The sequence below is a fragment of the Miniopterus schreibersii genome (assembly GCF_964146895.1).
Source record: "Miniopterus schreibersii genome assembly, chromosome: 22".
Taxonomy (NCBI): domain Eukaryota; kingdom Metazoa; phylum Chordata; class Mammalia; order Chiroptera; family Miniopteridae; genus Miniopterus; species Miniopterus schreibersii.
Genome location: NC_138124.1, coordinates 5,893,890 through 5,909,218, shown reverse-complemented (window position 1 = coordinate 5,909,218; position 15,329 = coordinate 5,893,890). Strand labels below are relative to the sequence as shown.

Here is a 15,329-nt window from a genome sequence, read left to right as displayed (position 1 = left end):
AGGGCGTCTCTTCCTGACACGTAGCGCGACTCTACAAATGGAGGTGCCAGGGACAGATGGAGGGACAGTTCTTTTGAGAATAACATTTTTGGCATTACTGTCACTCAGTTAACACACCTATCTTCATTGGGAAAGACAATGTTTTCCTTTATTTAAAAAATATATATTTTACTGATTTTTAGAGAGAGAAGGGAGAGAGAAACATTGATGTGAGAGCATAACATCAACCCATTGCCTCCCGCACGTCCCCTACTGGGAATCAAACTAGCAGCCTTTTGGTGCATGAATGATGCCCAGCCAACTGAACCACATTGGCCAGGGTTTTCCTTATTTTCCTTTCTTGATCTCCAAATTTCTTGGGCTGAAAAGAGAGAAAATTTACTTTAACTTCTTCTTCCTCATTATTCTGACCAAGTAACCACCGTATGTGCTTTTTGGGGAAATTGTCTTTCTGGTTTTTCTTTTATTTGTGGTAAAATACATATAACTTGAAATTTCTCATTTAAACCATTTTAAAGTGTACAGGTCAGTGCGTTAAGTACATTTACCTTGTTACGCTGCCATCACCCACATCCATCCACAGAAATCTTTTCCTTGCAAAACTGAACCTCTATACCCTTTAAACAATAATTCCCGTTCTCCCTCTCCACAGGCCCTGGCAATCACCATTCTACTTCTGCCTCAGAATTTGACTACCCTGAACACCTCACATAAGTGAAATCATACAGTATTTGTCATTTTGCGAATGGCTTCTTTCACTTGGCATAATGTTCAGCCATGTTGTAGCATATATCAGATTGTTTTAAGAGCTGAATAATATTCTGTTGCCTATATATACATTATTTTGCTTACCCATTCATTTGACCAACACTTGGGTTGCTTCCACTTTTTGCCTGTTGCAAATAATGCTGCTATGATCATGAATGTTCAAATATCTGTTCGAGTGCTTGCTCTCAACTATTTGGATATATACCCAGAAGTGGATTTGTGGATCACATGGTCATTCTATTTTTAATTTTTTGAGGAACATTACACTGCTTTCCACAGCAGCTGCACCATTTTACTTTCCACTAGCCATGTACAAGGGTCCAAATTTTTCCACATCCTTGCCAACAGTGTTATTTTATGTCTTTTTGATAGTAGCCATCCTACTGGGTTGGTCAGATTTAAAATTAGCAATTAATCTTTTTGAGTGTATTTCGATTTTCTGATTTACTACATCTGTTTTGGTAAATTTTCTGGGAAATTACATGTTTTCTTCTTAAGCTTTCAAAGGTCTTACCAAAAAATTTTTCATAATATTCTTGTGATTTTTAAAGACTTCTCGTTTCTTTTTAAAAATTTTTAAACATTTTTTATTTGTGCCTTTATTTTTCTTGATCAATCTTGCAAGATGTTTCTCTATTTTATTAGTATTTAAAAGATTTCGGTTTTGGCTTTGTCATTCTTATCTATTGCTGCTTTGTTTTATATTTCATTAATGTCATTTCTTGGTTTTATTATTGGAGTTTATTTTGCTATTCTTTTTGTAACTCCTTAAAATAAATACATAAGAGCATTAGATGTATATATACTGTTAGTAGAAAAGTAGTAGAACAATTACCTACATACCCACCTCTCAGGTTAGAGAGAATCTCCTGGTAGGAAATTCTGGGGATTTTTTTGTTTTGTTTGTACGTGCTTTTGCTGTAACAGATATGTTCTCTGGGTGTAGATGTGTAGCTTGACCATTACTGTCTCGGAGAACTGAATAGGTGTTATCTACTGTCCTCTCGCTTCCATCTCTAATCGGGTTTGTTCCTCTTTATTCTTTTTTAGAATTGCCTTGGCTTTTCCTCTGCTTTTCAGTTTCTACATGACCTTAGTAAGCTAAGAAAATGCTGTTTGAATTTTGATTGGGATTGCGTTGAAATTATAGAATAATTTTTAATTAGATTAAATTAATAAGAGTAGATATCTTTTAAATACTAATTTTTTCCACCCAGTAACATGTTGTTCTACCCATGTCTTGCATTTCTGTGTGTGAATCATTTAGTAAAGTGTATAGTTTTCTTCATTTAATTGTTAAACATTTTTACAGACTTATTCTGTTTTTAAATAATTAGTGGGTTTTAAAAGTATTTTGAGTCACTTTTTATTTCCCTTTAAACAAAAAAGTATTTCTAAGGTTATAGATTAGAAGGGTGGCAGTGCCTTTTGTTTCGTTCTATGTGGGTGAGTGAATGTATTTAAAAGTGACTCTTGGATTTGACCAACGTCTTGCATAGGATAGGGGCCAGGTTGATCTTCTGTGCATTGCTCAGTTTTAAAATATGTGCTGCCAAAATGAGCACTATTCTTTGTTTTTAATTTCAGCTTTTATTGCATTATGGTCAGAGAGTATGGCTGGATAGGTTCTACTTTGGGGAATTTGTTGATTTTCTTTATAGCTTAATACATTATAAAATTTTAAGAATATGTTTTCTATCTGGGTATGTATAATATATTAGATAAAATTTGTTCATTGTTAAACAAATATTTTTACTCTCTTAACTCTTTTTGGTGCTCATTAATATCCTTTTTTCAAAAATGGGAAGACTGCTAATATACTATTATCATTTATCCACATCTCTGCATTTTTTGGTGTATATATATTGCATAGTTTTATCCTCATGATCATAACTGTTTACATATTTTATCCTACTAATGAATTTTATCTTCTAAGAACATGAAACATCTCTCTTTTCTGTTTAATGCCTCTGTGTTTAAATATTACTTTTGTACAGTACCAACATTGCACACCTCATTTTGGTTAGAGAAATCTGATATGTCCTCCCCTCCCTTCTCTGCTCTGTCTCTGCTGCCCCCTTCATAGTTTTGTTTTTTGCATCTAGGTTTCTCCCTAAAAAGTATACTTTTATTTTAGTTATTTTCACATCTATAAAAAAGTACCATGCTATATGTAATTCTTTTGGACTTTTTCCACTCCGTGGTATAGTGTCCAGGTTCATACAGATTGGAAATTCGTTGCTGTTTTTAAAGAGCTTTGAGGTGGACCTGCCCTACATTAAAATGCAAGTGTTTTTAAGGCTACAGTGTAATAAGTTTTAGCATTTCATACATCCATGAAACCATCATCATGATCATGATAGTGAGCAGTGAGCATATTACTCACCTCGTGTGCTGTATCCTTGCTGACTGTCTGTCTACTTAATTGTGAATTTTTAAAATTTCTCTTGGCAATTCAGTTAGTTTTTGCTTCATGTAGTTTAAAATTGTGTTATTAGGTATATAAATACTAGTGACTTTTATGTGCTCTTGATTATTATGAAATAAGGTTCTTTATTCCTAGTGATAGTCTTTGCCACTCCAGCTTTCTTTATCTGGTGTGACTGTCATATAACTTTTCTATCCTTTTACTTTGTGTGTGTGTGTATATTGATCTTAGAGAGAGAGAGAGAAACATGGATTTGTTGTTCCACTTATTTATGCATTTATTGGTTGTTTCTTCTATGTGCCCTGACTGGGGATTGAACCTGCAAACTTGACATATTGGAACAAAGCTCTAACCAACCAAGCTACTCTGTCAGGCATATATTTATATTTTTATTTTGTATATGTGTATTGTGTTTAGTTTGTATTTATATCATATTTACTATGCATTTATATTTTACAATATATCTTTTTCCTAAACATTGAAAAGTTAATACACTTAAAGGGAATGTTTGTTTTGGTGACATTGAGTACAACGTGAAGCCACTGACGCCCTCAAGCCCTTGTCACCCAGGCCCCTCACAGCCGAGGAGTCCTGAGTATCTCTGAGGGTTATTGTTCCTTTGGTCTTATATTGAAAGGCTCGTGTTATTTGTGACCTGCGGTGGTATTGTTATTGGAATATTATTGAAATGATTTCTAAGCATGAAGCCTGGTGGTAATCTAACGTTCTGTGTTTGAAATCTGAGAATCCTGGAAAAACACCTCACATTGCAAGGCCTGCTTCCCTGCAGCCACACCAGCATTCGGTCCCTGTTGCAGTATCGAGCTCAGATCCTTTCCGTTTGGCAGCGTGATCAGTTAATCAGCTTGTACTCTGGGCTGCGCTTTGAGTCATCTATTAGACCTCAGATTAGATCAGAAAGGAACATCAGAATCTGCAGAAATCTTTACCTCATTTATCATCTTCACCCATCAGAAAACTGATGGAGTATTTGTAATTGTCACTGAGTGACGGGGACAGATGGTAGACAACCGTCCTTATCAGAAGATGGCCTTTTCTCTTTGCATGGCGCCTGTTTTGCAGTATTTCATTAGCTTCATTTTCCCATCTGTCATTTCTAGCAGTACAATACATAGATTGTAGTATATAAAAACGTAAGTGTATCCTGTACCTATAAAAGAGAACTTAGCAGAGTTGAATCTTCTGTATAATTAAAATAGTCTATAAAGTTTGAAAAGTTGTCATTGTTGCATGTGTTTAATTTTTCAAAATGCTCTCACAAGGGCATTGTTTTGATAAAAGGCATTATGTTTCAGATTTTCTCAAATTTACTGTTTGATGAATTTATTTTTTATTTTTTAAATATATCTTGATTGATTTCAGAGAGAGGAAAGGAGAAGGAGAGAGAGAGATAGAAATATCAACGACGAGAGTCATTGATTGACTGCAGCCCGCAATCCGGGCATGTGCCCTGACCGGGAATTGAACCCTGATCACCTGGATCCTAGGTCAACACTCAACCGCTGAGCCACACCCGGCCGGGCTGTTTGATGAAATTTTAAATTTTATTTAAATGTAACAGAACTCTCAAACTTTTTATTTTTTAAGCCTTTCTTCAGCACCTGCTTGTGCATTCTGCATTCATCCAGGTGCCTGGAAGACAGATAAGTACTGTCACATGAGCTACCTCTTCAGTTCATGCTCTCTCTGATAAATTCAGTTTCACGAGTCTCTGAACACTCTTGTTTAAATATAAATGAACCACATTTTGTATATGGTGCTTTTATTTTTGAATAGCGTTTGGATGGTATATTTAGATTTTTTATTTGATATGGCTGATGCCATCCAGCAAATCGGTAGTTACGCATCAGCGTTCCTCCTGACTGGAAGACAGTTTGCCAGAATAGTTTTATGGAGAAATGGTATCAATCAAAATAATTGTTTACTCCACATTCTTTTGGCCTTATTCTGAGTAAAATTGTGACATCCAGAGAATCATTCCTCTTTAACTTATGCAATTATTACAAGCCCTTGGTACATAGGAAGTTGAGAGAGGAAAGAGTGACGTTGAGAGAAAAGTGGGTTTTCCAAACAGTGTGAAATGCTTGCATTATTTTCTCATCTATATAGTAACTTGGCATCCCCCCTGCTCTTGAAAGTAAACTTTTGCCTCCTGAAAAATAAACCTCTTGAGCATGACATTGGATTTCTATTAAAAAAAAAAAAAATCTTTTGATTTTCAAATAAAAATATATTTGTTATTATTGTGATGAAGCTTTGGTCTTTTTTCAAAGACCAAAAAAAAGGTTTTTAAACCCTTTCAAAAGGGTTTTTAAACCCTTTTGATCTAGGAGGAATAGCATCCTTAACAATTCTCAGTTCTATATTATAACATTTCAGAATAATGGGAAGCACATTATTTCCTTCGATGTATCAATGTGCCACATTTTATGAAATGTGTTTATTCTGAGGTAACACTTGAGAGAGCTCTAAAAATGGAACTAATCCTGTATTGTGTCATTCATATATCCCTGTATATCCTATTTTTAGAACTTTTACATTCTTTCTCAAAGATCATGAACCTATCTATAGCTTAATTTTTTCATGTCTCTTTTACAAAATAAGGAATTATGAGAACCTTTTGGAGGAGTTTGATAGAATATCACGATCATAAACCTCAGTATTTAATATAGTAAATTATGTTAGAAAGACCAGAGCTTTGGTCTAGTATGCCATAAAAGGTAATTAAAAGAGTAAGAGGGGTATAAACTCTGATGAGATCATGTCTGTATAGTATTAGTTTCCTTATATACATTTATTAGTATTTCATATTATAGCAATGTTGCTTAAATGAGAAGTCACAGTTGTGACTTAAAAACTAGACTTACATTTTTTAGTGTGCGTGTATGGAATTAGCCATCCTTAATTAGCTTTTGGTCTTTTAATATTGATTCTTAGAATGTTAGAAGGGGGGACTTTAGAATTTACTGTCTAATGTCTTTATTTTACTAGTGAGGAAACAGGCCCAGAGAAGTCACTCTGTCATGAGTTACAGAATTCACCCTGATGTAGACACTTTGACTCACACAATTCAGTGTTATTTCTAATGCATCAGCCTGTGCTTCTCTGCCTAAAGGAAAAACTGTGTCTGTTGATGCTTATGTAGAATGAACAGCATCAAATAGAATGGCCAACTAAGAGCCTTGTCTCTTTTTTTTTTTTTTTTTTAATGTTTTTATTTACTTCAGAGAGAGGAAGGGAGAGGGAGGGAGAGAGAAACATCGGTGATGAGAGTCATTGACCAGCTTCCTCCTGCACGTCCCCTGCTGGGGATCGAGGCCGCAACCTGGGCATGTGCCCTGACCTGGAACCTGGCCATCTCCTGGATCCTAGGTTGATGCTCAACCGCCGAGCCCCACCTGCTGGGCAGGAGTGTATGTTTTCAATGGTGTTAGGAAGGAGATCAGGGCCTTTCAGATAATTTTTAGTCCTGATTGATTTATATTTTGAAAAGGACTAAGGAAATCATAGATACTATGTCTTAAGAGTATATTTTGCTTTTCCTTGTGCCCATGACGTAATAATTAGAATTTTGAGTACATACAAAAAGATGAGTGTAGTTTTACCCAGTTATACTCTTTCTTCCACTGCACAGGTAAGCCTAGAACAATTGTAGCCTTATACAGATCTGCCCTCTCTTCTTTAAAGAGCTTGCTTTTCCTTGCATTTTCTTATTAGCATTAATTTTGCAACATAAATATTAATATATATTGTAGAATATTTTAGAAAGAATTTTGATCTAAGTATTTTCTGCTTTTTATATATGACAATATAAATCTTACGTACTTATTTATATATAAACTTCATTGCATAGATTTGAATCCTGAATTTTTATTTATTATTATATGATGAATGTTTTTTTAATATTACTATTGTTTAAAATTAATGACATCTGTATAGTCAGTCTCATATTGATGCATGGGCTGTAATTTATATAATCAATTCCCTACTGTTGATATTTTGTTATAAATCTCATTGCAGTGAATATATTTATAGAGAGATAGTTTGGTACTTCTCTATTTCCTTATGGTAATTTTACAGAAGTAAAATTATTTAAAGTGTCTTTTTCTTTCTGAGCATTTTATTAAATATTAAGCAGACTGGGACTCTGAGACTGGTTAGCTGTTCATAGAGAACCAGTGTCTGCAAAGGCCAGCACTATAGAGAAATTGATGCAAGCAACATTTCACGTAAGAGGAGATGAGATTGCTGTGATTTTCTGATCCTAGCCAGTTCCTTGGGGTTTTCAAAAAGGATGTCATCCAGGATTGGAGCCCAAAGGTTAGGTTCTAGGGCCCAGGGCAGGGCTCAAATCGTATCAGGAATCTAAAACAGTGAGTAGGGAGGAAAAATAATTAAGCAACCAAATTGTATGGACTGTACTCCTGAGGATAGTTTACGGGAGAGGCAGGCTGCTGGCCTATGTACACAGATGTGCAAGGGTTGCTGGGGTGTACTGGATGCCAGACCCTGAGCAGCAGATCAATTTCAGAACCTACCAGCTAGTGGACAGATCCTGCCGGCATTCTTCCTATCAGGACAGATTTGGCTCTGGAATGAAGTGCAAAGCATTAGAACCTCCATCTCTGCTAGCTCCATAAAGCAGAGACTGACAGTTTTTGGTCAGCATTGTTTCTAGGCTCAGGTAATTGCCAGTTAACCTGTGCCCTGTCCCATAGCCTCAGACGTAACAAGACCGGGTAAGGAGGATGATTGGATCAATAAAAATGCATCATACTTCTTTCTGTAAAGCCCGTCCGCAGTATATATCTACTCTTCTGCAGCAGATTGTCTCCTGTTCTTACAACAGACCTCACACTGGCAGTGCCCACTTTCAGCACTTGAATGGTGCCCACATGTGTTAATTTCACTTTTAAGTTCAGCTCTTAGATGCTTGAGAGAGGTGAATATTGTGATTTTATTTACTTTGGTAAGCCAAACAGAATTTTAAGATTCACATGTACAAATTACTTTTTCATGCAAGATAACTGTTTGGTTATAAATTGGTTATTGTGGAAACTTTAAAACATACCTAATAGTAGACAGAATGGTGTGATGAACCTCCCTGTACTCATCACTGAGCTCTAACAGTGATGAACTCACGGTGAATCCTGCTTTACTGACATTTCGTCCATTCCCCCCAAATAATATTTTTAACTCAATTCTAGATACCATTTCATGATAGCTATTTTTTAAAAGATTTTGGTTTTGCTCATTATACATGCTTATAAATTAAGAGAAAAATATCACAATCATCTAGTTAAAAATTTTAGTATCTACAGGGTGAAGGGTGTTGGAAATTTGAGGGAGAGGGTTTGAAATAATATCCAGGAAGGAGAGTGTATATAAAATATAGTGTAAGGTTGCTTGATTGCCTGGCAGTATTAGAGCCCATTGGAGGTGTAATGTCATTAAGTTAAGCCAAGAGTAGTCATCGTGGTTTGTAATTCTAGCCACAGTAGTCTGCTCAGGCGGGCACCGGGTAGGGAGAGAATTGGTTTTAGGGTTGGGATTTGGCCTGCAAGTGTGAAAGAGGAGGGGACGGGGGAGCTGGGTGCATGCGAAGGAGGATTATAGCGATGGGCCATAGAATCCGGGGTGGATAAGGAGGGAACTGGCCAGACTGTGTGCTCCAGCCAACCCGAATTTGCGATTACCATTGCTGGCAATCACTTTCCCATACTCTCATCTCTGGCTGTGTGTTCTGGGATGGCCTTTTCCCTCTTCCTCCGTCCCACCTTTCCCAACTCCCAGCCCAAACGCAAGCACACCCAATATCCACATGTTCAAATTCAGTCTGCCTGGCATGGGAGGGCAGACATGGTATTTCCTTCTTGAAGCCTTTCCTTGTCATCCCCAGTGAACAGTGATCTTCCCCTCTCCCCACTCCTGCCCGCAGATGTCCTATAGTTTCTGACTCTCCAACTGACGCTGCTTGACATCACAGACTCACGTCTGTATTTTACCTCTCCTACCACCTGTATGCTTGCAAGGGACAGGGGTATGTCTGTGCATCCTTAGCACTTGGCTGATGTGCAGCAAAGGTTTCACGAGTCATTGAAAATCTCAGGTAAAACCATTCTATCCGAAGTAATTGCGAAACCAGTATTTCTTGGAGATTACTTTTACCTTGATCTATGTGACCCTTTATACTTACTGTAGCCTGTAATAATGCTATGTTATTTTTTTACCATCACCATCTTTATTATTTCATTTATTTTCCAGGAGCATCTTTCATTAAAGAAGTACATTATTGACATTGTGGTTGAAAGTACAGCTCCACCAGAGCCTTTGAAAGATGGAGAAGAGCGGCAAAAAAATAAAAAGAAAGCCAAAAAGATAAAAGCCCGCATGAACTCCAGGTACCATAAATATCCTTCAAAACAAAACAAAAACTATTAGGGATATATTCTTTTTTATGTAAATTCAAGGAAGACCCTCTACCCCCTAAAAAAAGTTTCAAGTTGTTTACTTCAAGAAAGCCTTGAAAATAACACTGATGAGCCTAATTTATAGCCACTTTCTTTGATTGAGAAAGAAAACTGCCTATCGATCTAAAGCCCTTGCCTTCACCTGCTAAGAGCTCTTCTTATAATTTGATGCAGAGGCCCTGCCAAAGTTGTGCCTCCTCCAGCATGCAGTGGTATGTCTGGTATGTGTAAACCAAGCCTATTTTTCTTTCCAACTATTGATTTTTAAATGAAGTATTAAAGAAAATCAATAGCAATCAACAAATAGAAGTCTGCTGGCTGTAGTGTCAAATCCCATGACTAGGTTTAATCAATTTGGTTGCCTGTCACAACAAGAAAAAGTTAAAGAAATATCTGGAAATGGAAAGTGAGTTGTCAGACCTGTAGTTTATCATCAGCCTCAAAGTGACATCTGAGGACCAGGCAGCTGTGTGGCACATCATGACCTCACAAGCTCCGCCAACACCTGATGACAGATGAGTCTTGTTCGAGGACACAGTGCAGTTTCTCTTGAGTAGATAATTTGAGAGAAGGTAGTTTAATATGTTGTCGTACCTTTATTCCCAAATATCTTGAAAGCTGAAGAAGCTTGGAATGGTAAGTGGTGGTTGTCTCTATAGTTTCCAGTTTCATACTGTAGTCAAAGAAAGGGTCCATTTCATTTTACAGAATCAGTGAAAACTTCAGAGCAGTCATTGAAGCAGAGAATTAGAAGAGGCTTTTTGTATTTTTTGAGGTCCCTTCAAGTTTCTAAAAATAGTTCCACAGTAAACTTCAGGGGTTGACAGGCCTTCATCTCTAGTTTATTCAAAAAACCTCCTGACCTCCTGACACTGGAATGCCGTGGAGCCTGATCTTTGGACTTCTTTTTTCCCCTCTATATGCACATTGACTTGGTGAGGTAACCCAGTCCTGTGGCTTTAAATATCCTCTACTTAGCAATTTTATATCTTCAATGTTACTCTAAGTCAGTGTGTGCCAAACAAGGTCCTGCTCTTCCCTCCCCACTCCAGCCCCTTCTCTTTCTCCCGTTAACCTCGCATTCAGTGCAACTATAAATAACGTTAGCTTTGCTTTAAAATATTCTCAGCGTCTGACTGTCGAACTTCACTGCTGGCCCTGGACCGGGCCTCCCTCATCTTTCACCTGGATTGTTGCAGTTGCCCCTGTTGGTCTCCTTGTTTCTGCCCTTGCCCCTTGCAGTCTATTGTAAACACTCTAGTCAGAGTGAGCCTGGTAAAATGTAAGTCAGATTGCGTCGTTTTCTTTCCTCAAAGCCTCAGGTGCCCTCTTCCTGGACAACTCTTTCCACAGGTGTCGACACAGCTAGCTCTTACTTCCTTCACTGTCTCCACTTCAATCCCCGGATAAGTGTATGTTTTGATATAGCAGACATCTTCCTGAGCCTCAATTTCTTTGTAAGATGGAGATTATACCATGTCGAGTTTTTCAGAACATATGAGACAGTTATTATACAGCCCCTGGCACAATGCTGAGAACGGATTCAGCCTGCATACTGGTTACTTTTTCCACCTTTCATACGAGCTCATAATTACTTGCAACTACAAAGTGGTTATTTCCCCATTTTGATATGTCTTAGTATTTTGGCTGATAGTATTGAGCATGTGTAGGTTTAAATAATAGATAACTTACTGTTTAATTCTAATTTAGTTACTAATTTTGTTCCAGGTATAACCTGTGCTAGGTTGCGTTTTCCTTATTAGGCCTGTTGTCATTTGTGACTCATGTTTTTTCTGAAGCAGACTTTATTTTTTTCACCTGGCATTGCTGTCTGTGTTGGTGTACATTGTGACTAATTCTTTCATAGGTTGCTGGACTAATTCTTTGAGGCTAGCCCTTTGGGTGAGCAATTAAAATTTAAAGTAGCTCTTTCCTCCCCCCCCAAAGAGAAATTGACAAATTAAGCCAACACTAATGGATTGCTGTAGTGACACCTGTGTGAGACTGATGACCTGTTGGTGGCTATCACCTAACTGGTTCAGGCAAGCTGGAGCCAAGTTGAACAGTGGCAGAGAAGTGTTATTTCAGATTTTTCCAGACACTTGGTATTTAGTCAATATAAATAACAAAAGCAAAACAAAACAAATCTTGGAGTGTCTGGTCAAATTTTTTCTACTGGCTCTTAAATTATTTCTAAAGTTAAATGATCATTCTTTACCTGTATTTAGTTTTGCATATTATATACCTTTTGAGTTCATAGATACTCAGCCACCTCAACTACTTTGTAGAAACTTAATATGGTTTCAAATTTAATATTCATGATTTTAACATCTATAAGCTCAGAAGTGTTATGAATCTGCTTTCTGTCCTATAAGGAAATATGTATTTTTAAGTCTTTTTTGACAGTATTTATACTATCTTAAAGAAGCAGTCTCAGAAATCAAAGCATTAAAAATAATGTAGTAATGTTCCTAATTTTGGAAGAGGAAAAACATAGCCAAGGTTTTTGTTTGTTATAAAAAATGAGCAGCAAAATAACTAACACTAATTGTACTTTTTTTTCTTCAGGGCCAAGGAATATGAAAGTTTAATGGAAACAAAAAATTCTGGCTCTGACTCACCTTACAAAGCAAAGTGAGTATTTTATCCTACATTTTAGTTCTCTGTCTCCTTAGTCTCTGCCTGCAACAAAGTTTATCTCATCCACATCATATGCCCATGATCACAGGCTTTGTGTCTGATGCCTAGAACTTGATTCTCCTAACACAGTGGTACCCAACTGGGGACAATTTTGCCAGGGGACTTCTGTCTGTGTCTGGGATATGTGATAACATTTTGATTATCACAACTCCAGAGACAGTGCTCCTGCCACCCAGTGCCTGGAGACCTGGGGTGAGGTTAAACAGTCTTCAGTGCACAAGACAGTCCCCCCAGTCAAGAATCATCTCATCCTAAACATCACTTGTTCTGACAGAGCAAGTTCTGGCAAGACTGCTGGTTCCTGCCATGGGGGACCTCTTTCAGGACTCTTGTGACGGCCGCTTTGGACAGATGAGGATTTAGACTCCGTTACTGGTTTGAGTGTAACGACACAACAGCTGTTCTCTAGCATGCTGTCCATAGAGGTGCAGTGCAGCAGGTTCTCACCTTGATGATGGGGTGCAGGTTGCTGTGGTCTTAGGAAAGGCATGTGAATCTGGGGCTTAGGACATGTGCTGGAGACTTCATGCTGCTCAGTGAAATAATGCAAAATGTGCCCAAATCGTTATATACAAAGATGACTTTTTTAATGGTGAAAAAAGTCAAGAAACTCTTAAATGCACAAATTGAGGGCTATCTATAACTACATAGCTGTTGATACATATGCTATAGCATTTTGATGTAGCAACTAGTATATTCAGCATAGAAATATTCTTGCCTGTCAAAAGTAAGACATCTATCAGATAAGTACTTTTATTATTTTTTGGAACTATTAGCCATTGCCATTCTAAAAGGAAAAAAGGAAATAAAATTTTACAGAAGATAACAAAATTATCAAGATTACGATGATATTGTATATCTGAAAAACCCAAGAGAAGCAAGTCAGTTAAATGGCTGATTACCAAATTAATGTGATTATTATAACTGATTGAACTTGGTAACCAAATAGTCGATGAGAAGAGGTGTCTCCTTATAAAATTATTCCAGCTAATAAATGAAAATGATATCTTTCTTTCTTCATCCAGTTATCCCTCCCCTTTCTGGAACACTTCAGTCCTGAGGTTGCTAGATGAGAGAGCACCGAGCAGCCACCTGCACTGGGGCCTGGCTGGAGGCAGCCGTGGCACTGTAGGCATGTCAGATCCCAAGTTGGCTGAGGTGGACATTTCTGCGGGGGGCTGGGGTAGCCAGCTGTGGAGGCTCAGAGCCCAAGCAAAGTGAAGGGAGCTTCCATATGGGGCAGGGCCCGGGGCCTGGTGTGGGGAGTCAGAGCAGTGAGGAGCACATCTCTGTGGAGGAGCCCAGATGAAGAGAAGAGCCTGGGAAAGGGTGCTGAAACCCAAGCAGGGTGAGCAGGGCCGGAGAGCCTGGAATGGGCAGTCGGAGCCCAAGCAGGGAGACAGTAGCAGACAGACAGAAGGAGTGATGGTGATGTTATATGTAGGGGTTGGTCCAGTAAATAAATATATTAAGGATGGTGGAAGGCAGGTTGCTAACTGCTGGAGAAGAGAGTTAAAGATATACCCAGGGAGAGTAGAAACACTGTAAGGTGAGGACTTGGAATTGTAGGTATCAGGGGGTTTTTTTGTTTGTTTTTTAGTCCTCACTGGAGGAATTTTTTTCCATTGTTTTTTCAGAGAGAGTGGAAGACAGAGAGAGAAAAACATCAATGTGAGAGACACATCCATTGGCTGCCTCCTGCAGGTGCCCATGGCTGGACTCGAACCTAGGACCCTTCAGTCTGGGGATTGACACTCTAACCACTGAGCACACTGGCTAAGGCTGTATCAGTTTTAACTCGTACTTTCCAATATACAGAAATAATAAATGGAAATAAATATAGATGTAAATGTGTAGGGAGCTATGTATGTTACGAGTAACATACGTGTATTTCCTGGCACTTTCCACTGGGAGCAGCGTGAGTGGCACTTTCCACCTGACTGCATGAGGGTGCGGCGAGGGGCCTAAGGGGAAGGTGCGCTCTTTTCCAAAAGAAGGGATGCTGCCAGACAGAAATGAACGTGTGCAATGGAGGACGCAGTTATCTGTACACCTTTTCATCTTACGTTCGGATTTTTTGAGCTCTTATATTTAAAAATATAGGTTTAAGCATAGTTTAAAAATAAAAGGGTAACCAGTAGCCCTAAATTTAGACCATGTACCTTTCAAATGGAGGAGGTGAACAAAAGAAAAGCTAATGTGTTCGTCATCTTGTCCAGCACACCAGCGTGGACCCAGTCTCTTCTTACACTTTTGCAGATCTCCCCAGTGATCCCTACAAACTCCCCCAAACTTCACTGTGATAAAAGTTAGGGTTCCTTCCAGAGATACTCTTACATCTCACATTCTCGAGTGACAGATCTGAACTTGGAGTTGTTGGAATTTGTTCAAGTTTTGAGAAGAAAATACCTGACCATACAACATGCTTCACAAAGCCATTTACCTGACAGACACTTCTCATATTTTGGACTAGTAGTTACGGAGCCTCCGCTTTTTCTTTCATGCTAGAAAAATTATCTGCCAGAAGTAATCCAAATAACAATTTCTGTGTTAAAAACTGCACCCTCTAAACAGCTCCCATTTTTGCCCTGTAGGGAAAATATGGCTTTCAGGGCTTCAATCCTGTGACATTCTATAATTATTTATGGTATGAATTAAAATCTGAGGCCTTTTTCTTGAGACAGGCTGTTTTATTTGTGGTGCTTCTGAGGAGGCCGGCAGCGAAGCAGAGGTTTAGCTCATGTTACCCAAGCGTGCCCTTGCCTTGGCGCTCTTCCTTGAGGGGTAGGCTCACATGAATCCCAGATTTGATTTACCTCAGGGTGAAATACAAGCCTCTTGTATTCTGTGAATTAAAATGGTCCTTGTGCCTCCCTAAGTACCTCTGGTTTTCAGTGGAATGTGAGCATTCTTGGTAAGAAGACTGCTAGATTCATGTGCAT

The 15,329-nt window shown here is 38.3% G+C and overlaps 1 protein-coding gene across 4 annotated transcripts in view; it reads left to right on the top strand.

The window, feature by feature from the left end:
* Positions 1-15,329, top strand: part of SCAPER (S-phase cyclin A associated protein in the ER) — a 149,466-nt gene that overhangs the window by 45,809 nt on the left and 88,328 nt on the right. For all 4 annotated transcript variants that reach the window (XM_081124700.1, XM_081124698.1, XM_081124699.1 and 1 more), the window contains exons 21-22: positions 9,482-9,618; positions 12,256-12,321. In XM_081124700.1, coding sequence (XP_080980826.1) covers positions 9,482-9,618; positions 12,256-12,321 — 203 coding nt within the window. The remainder of the gene's footprint in view (positions 1-9,481; positions 9,619-12,255; positions 12,322-15,329) is intronic.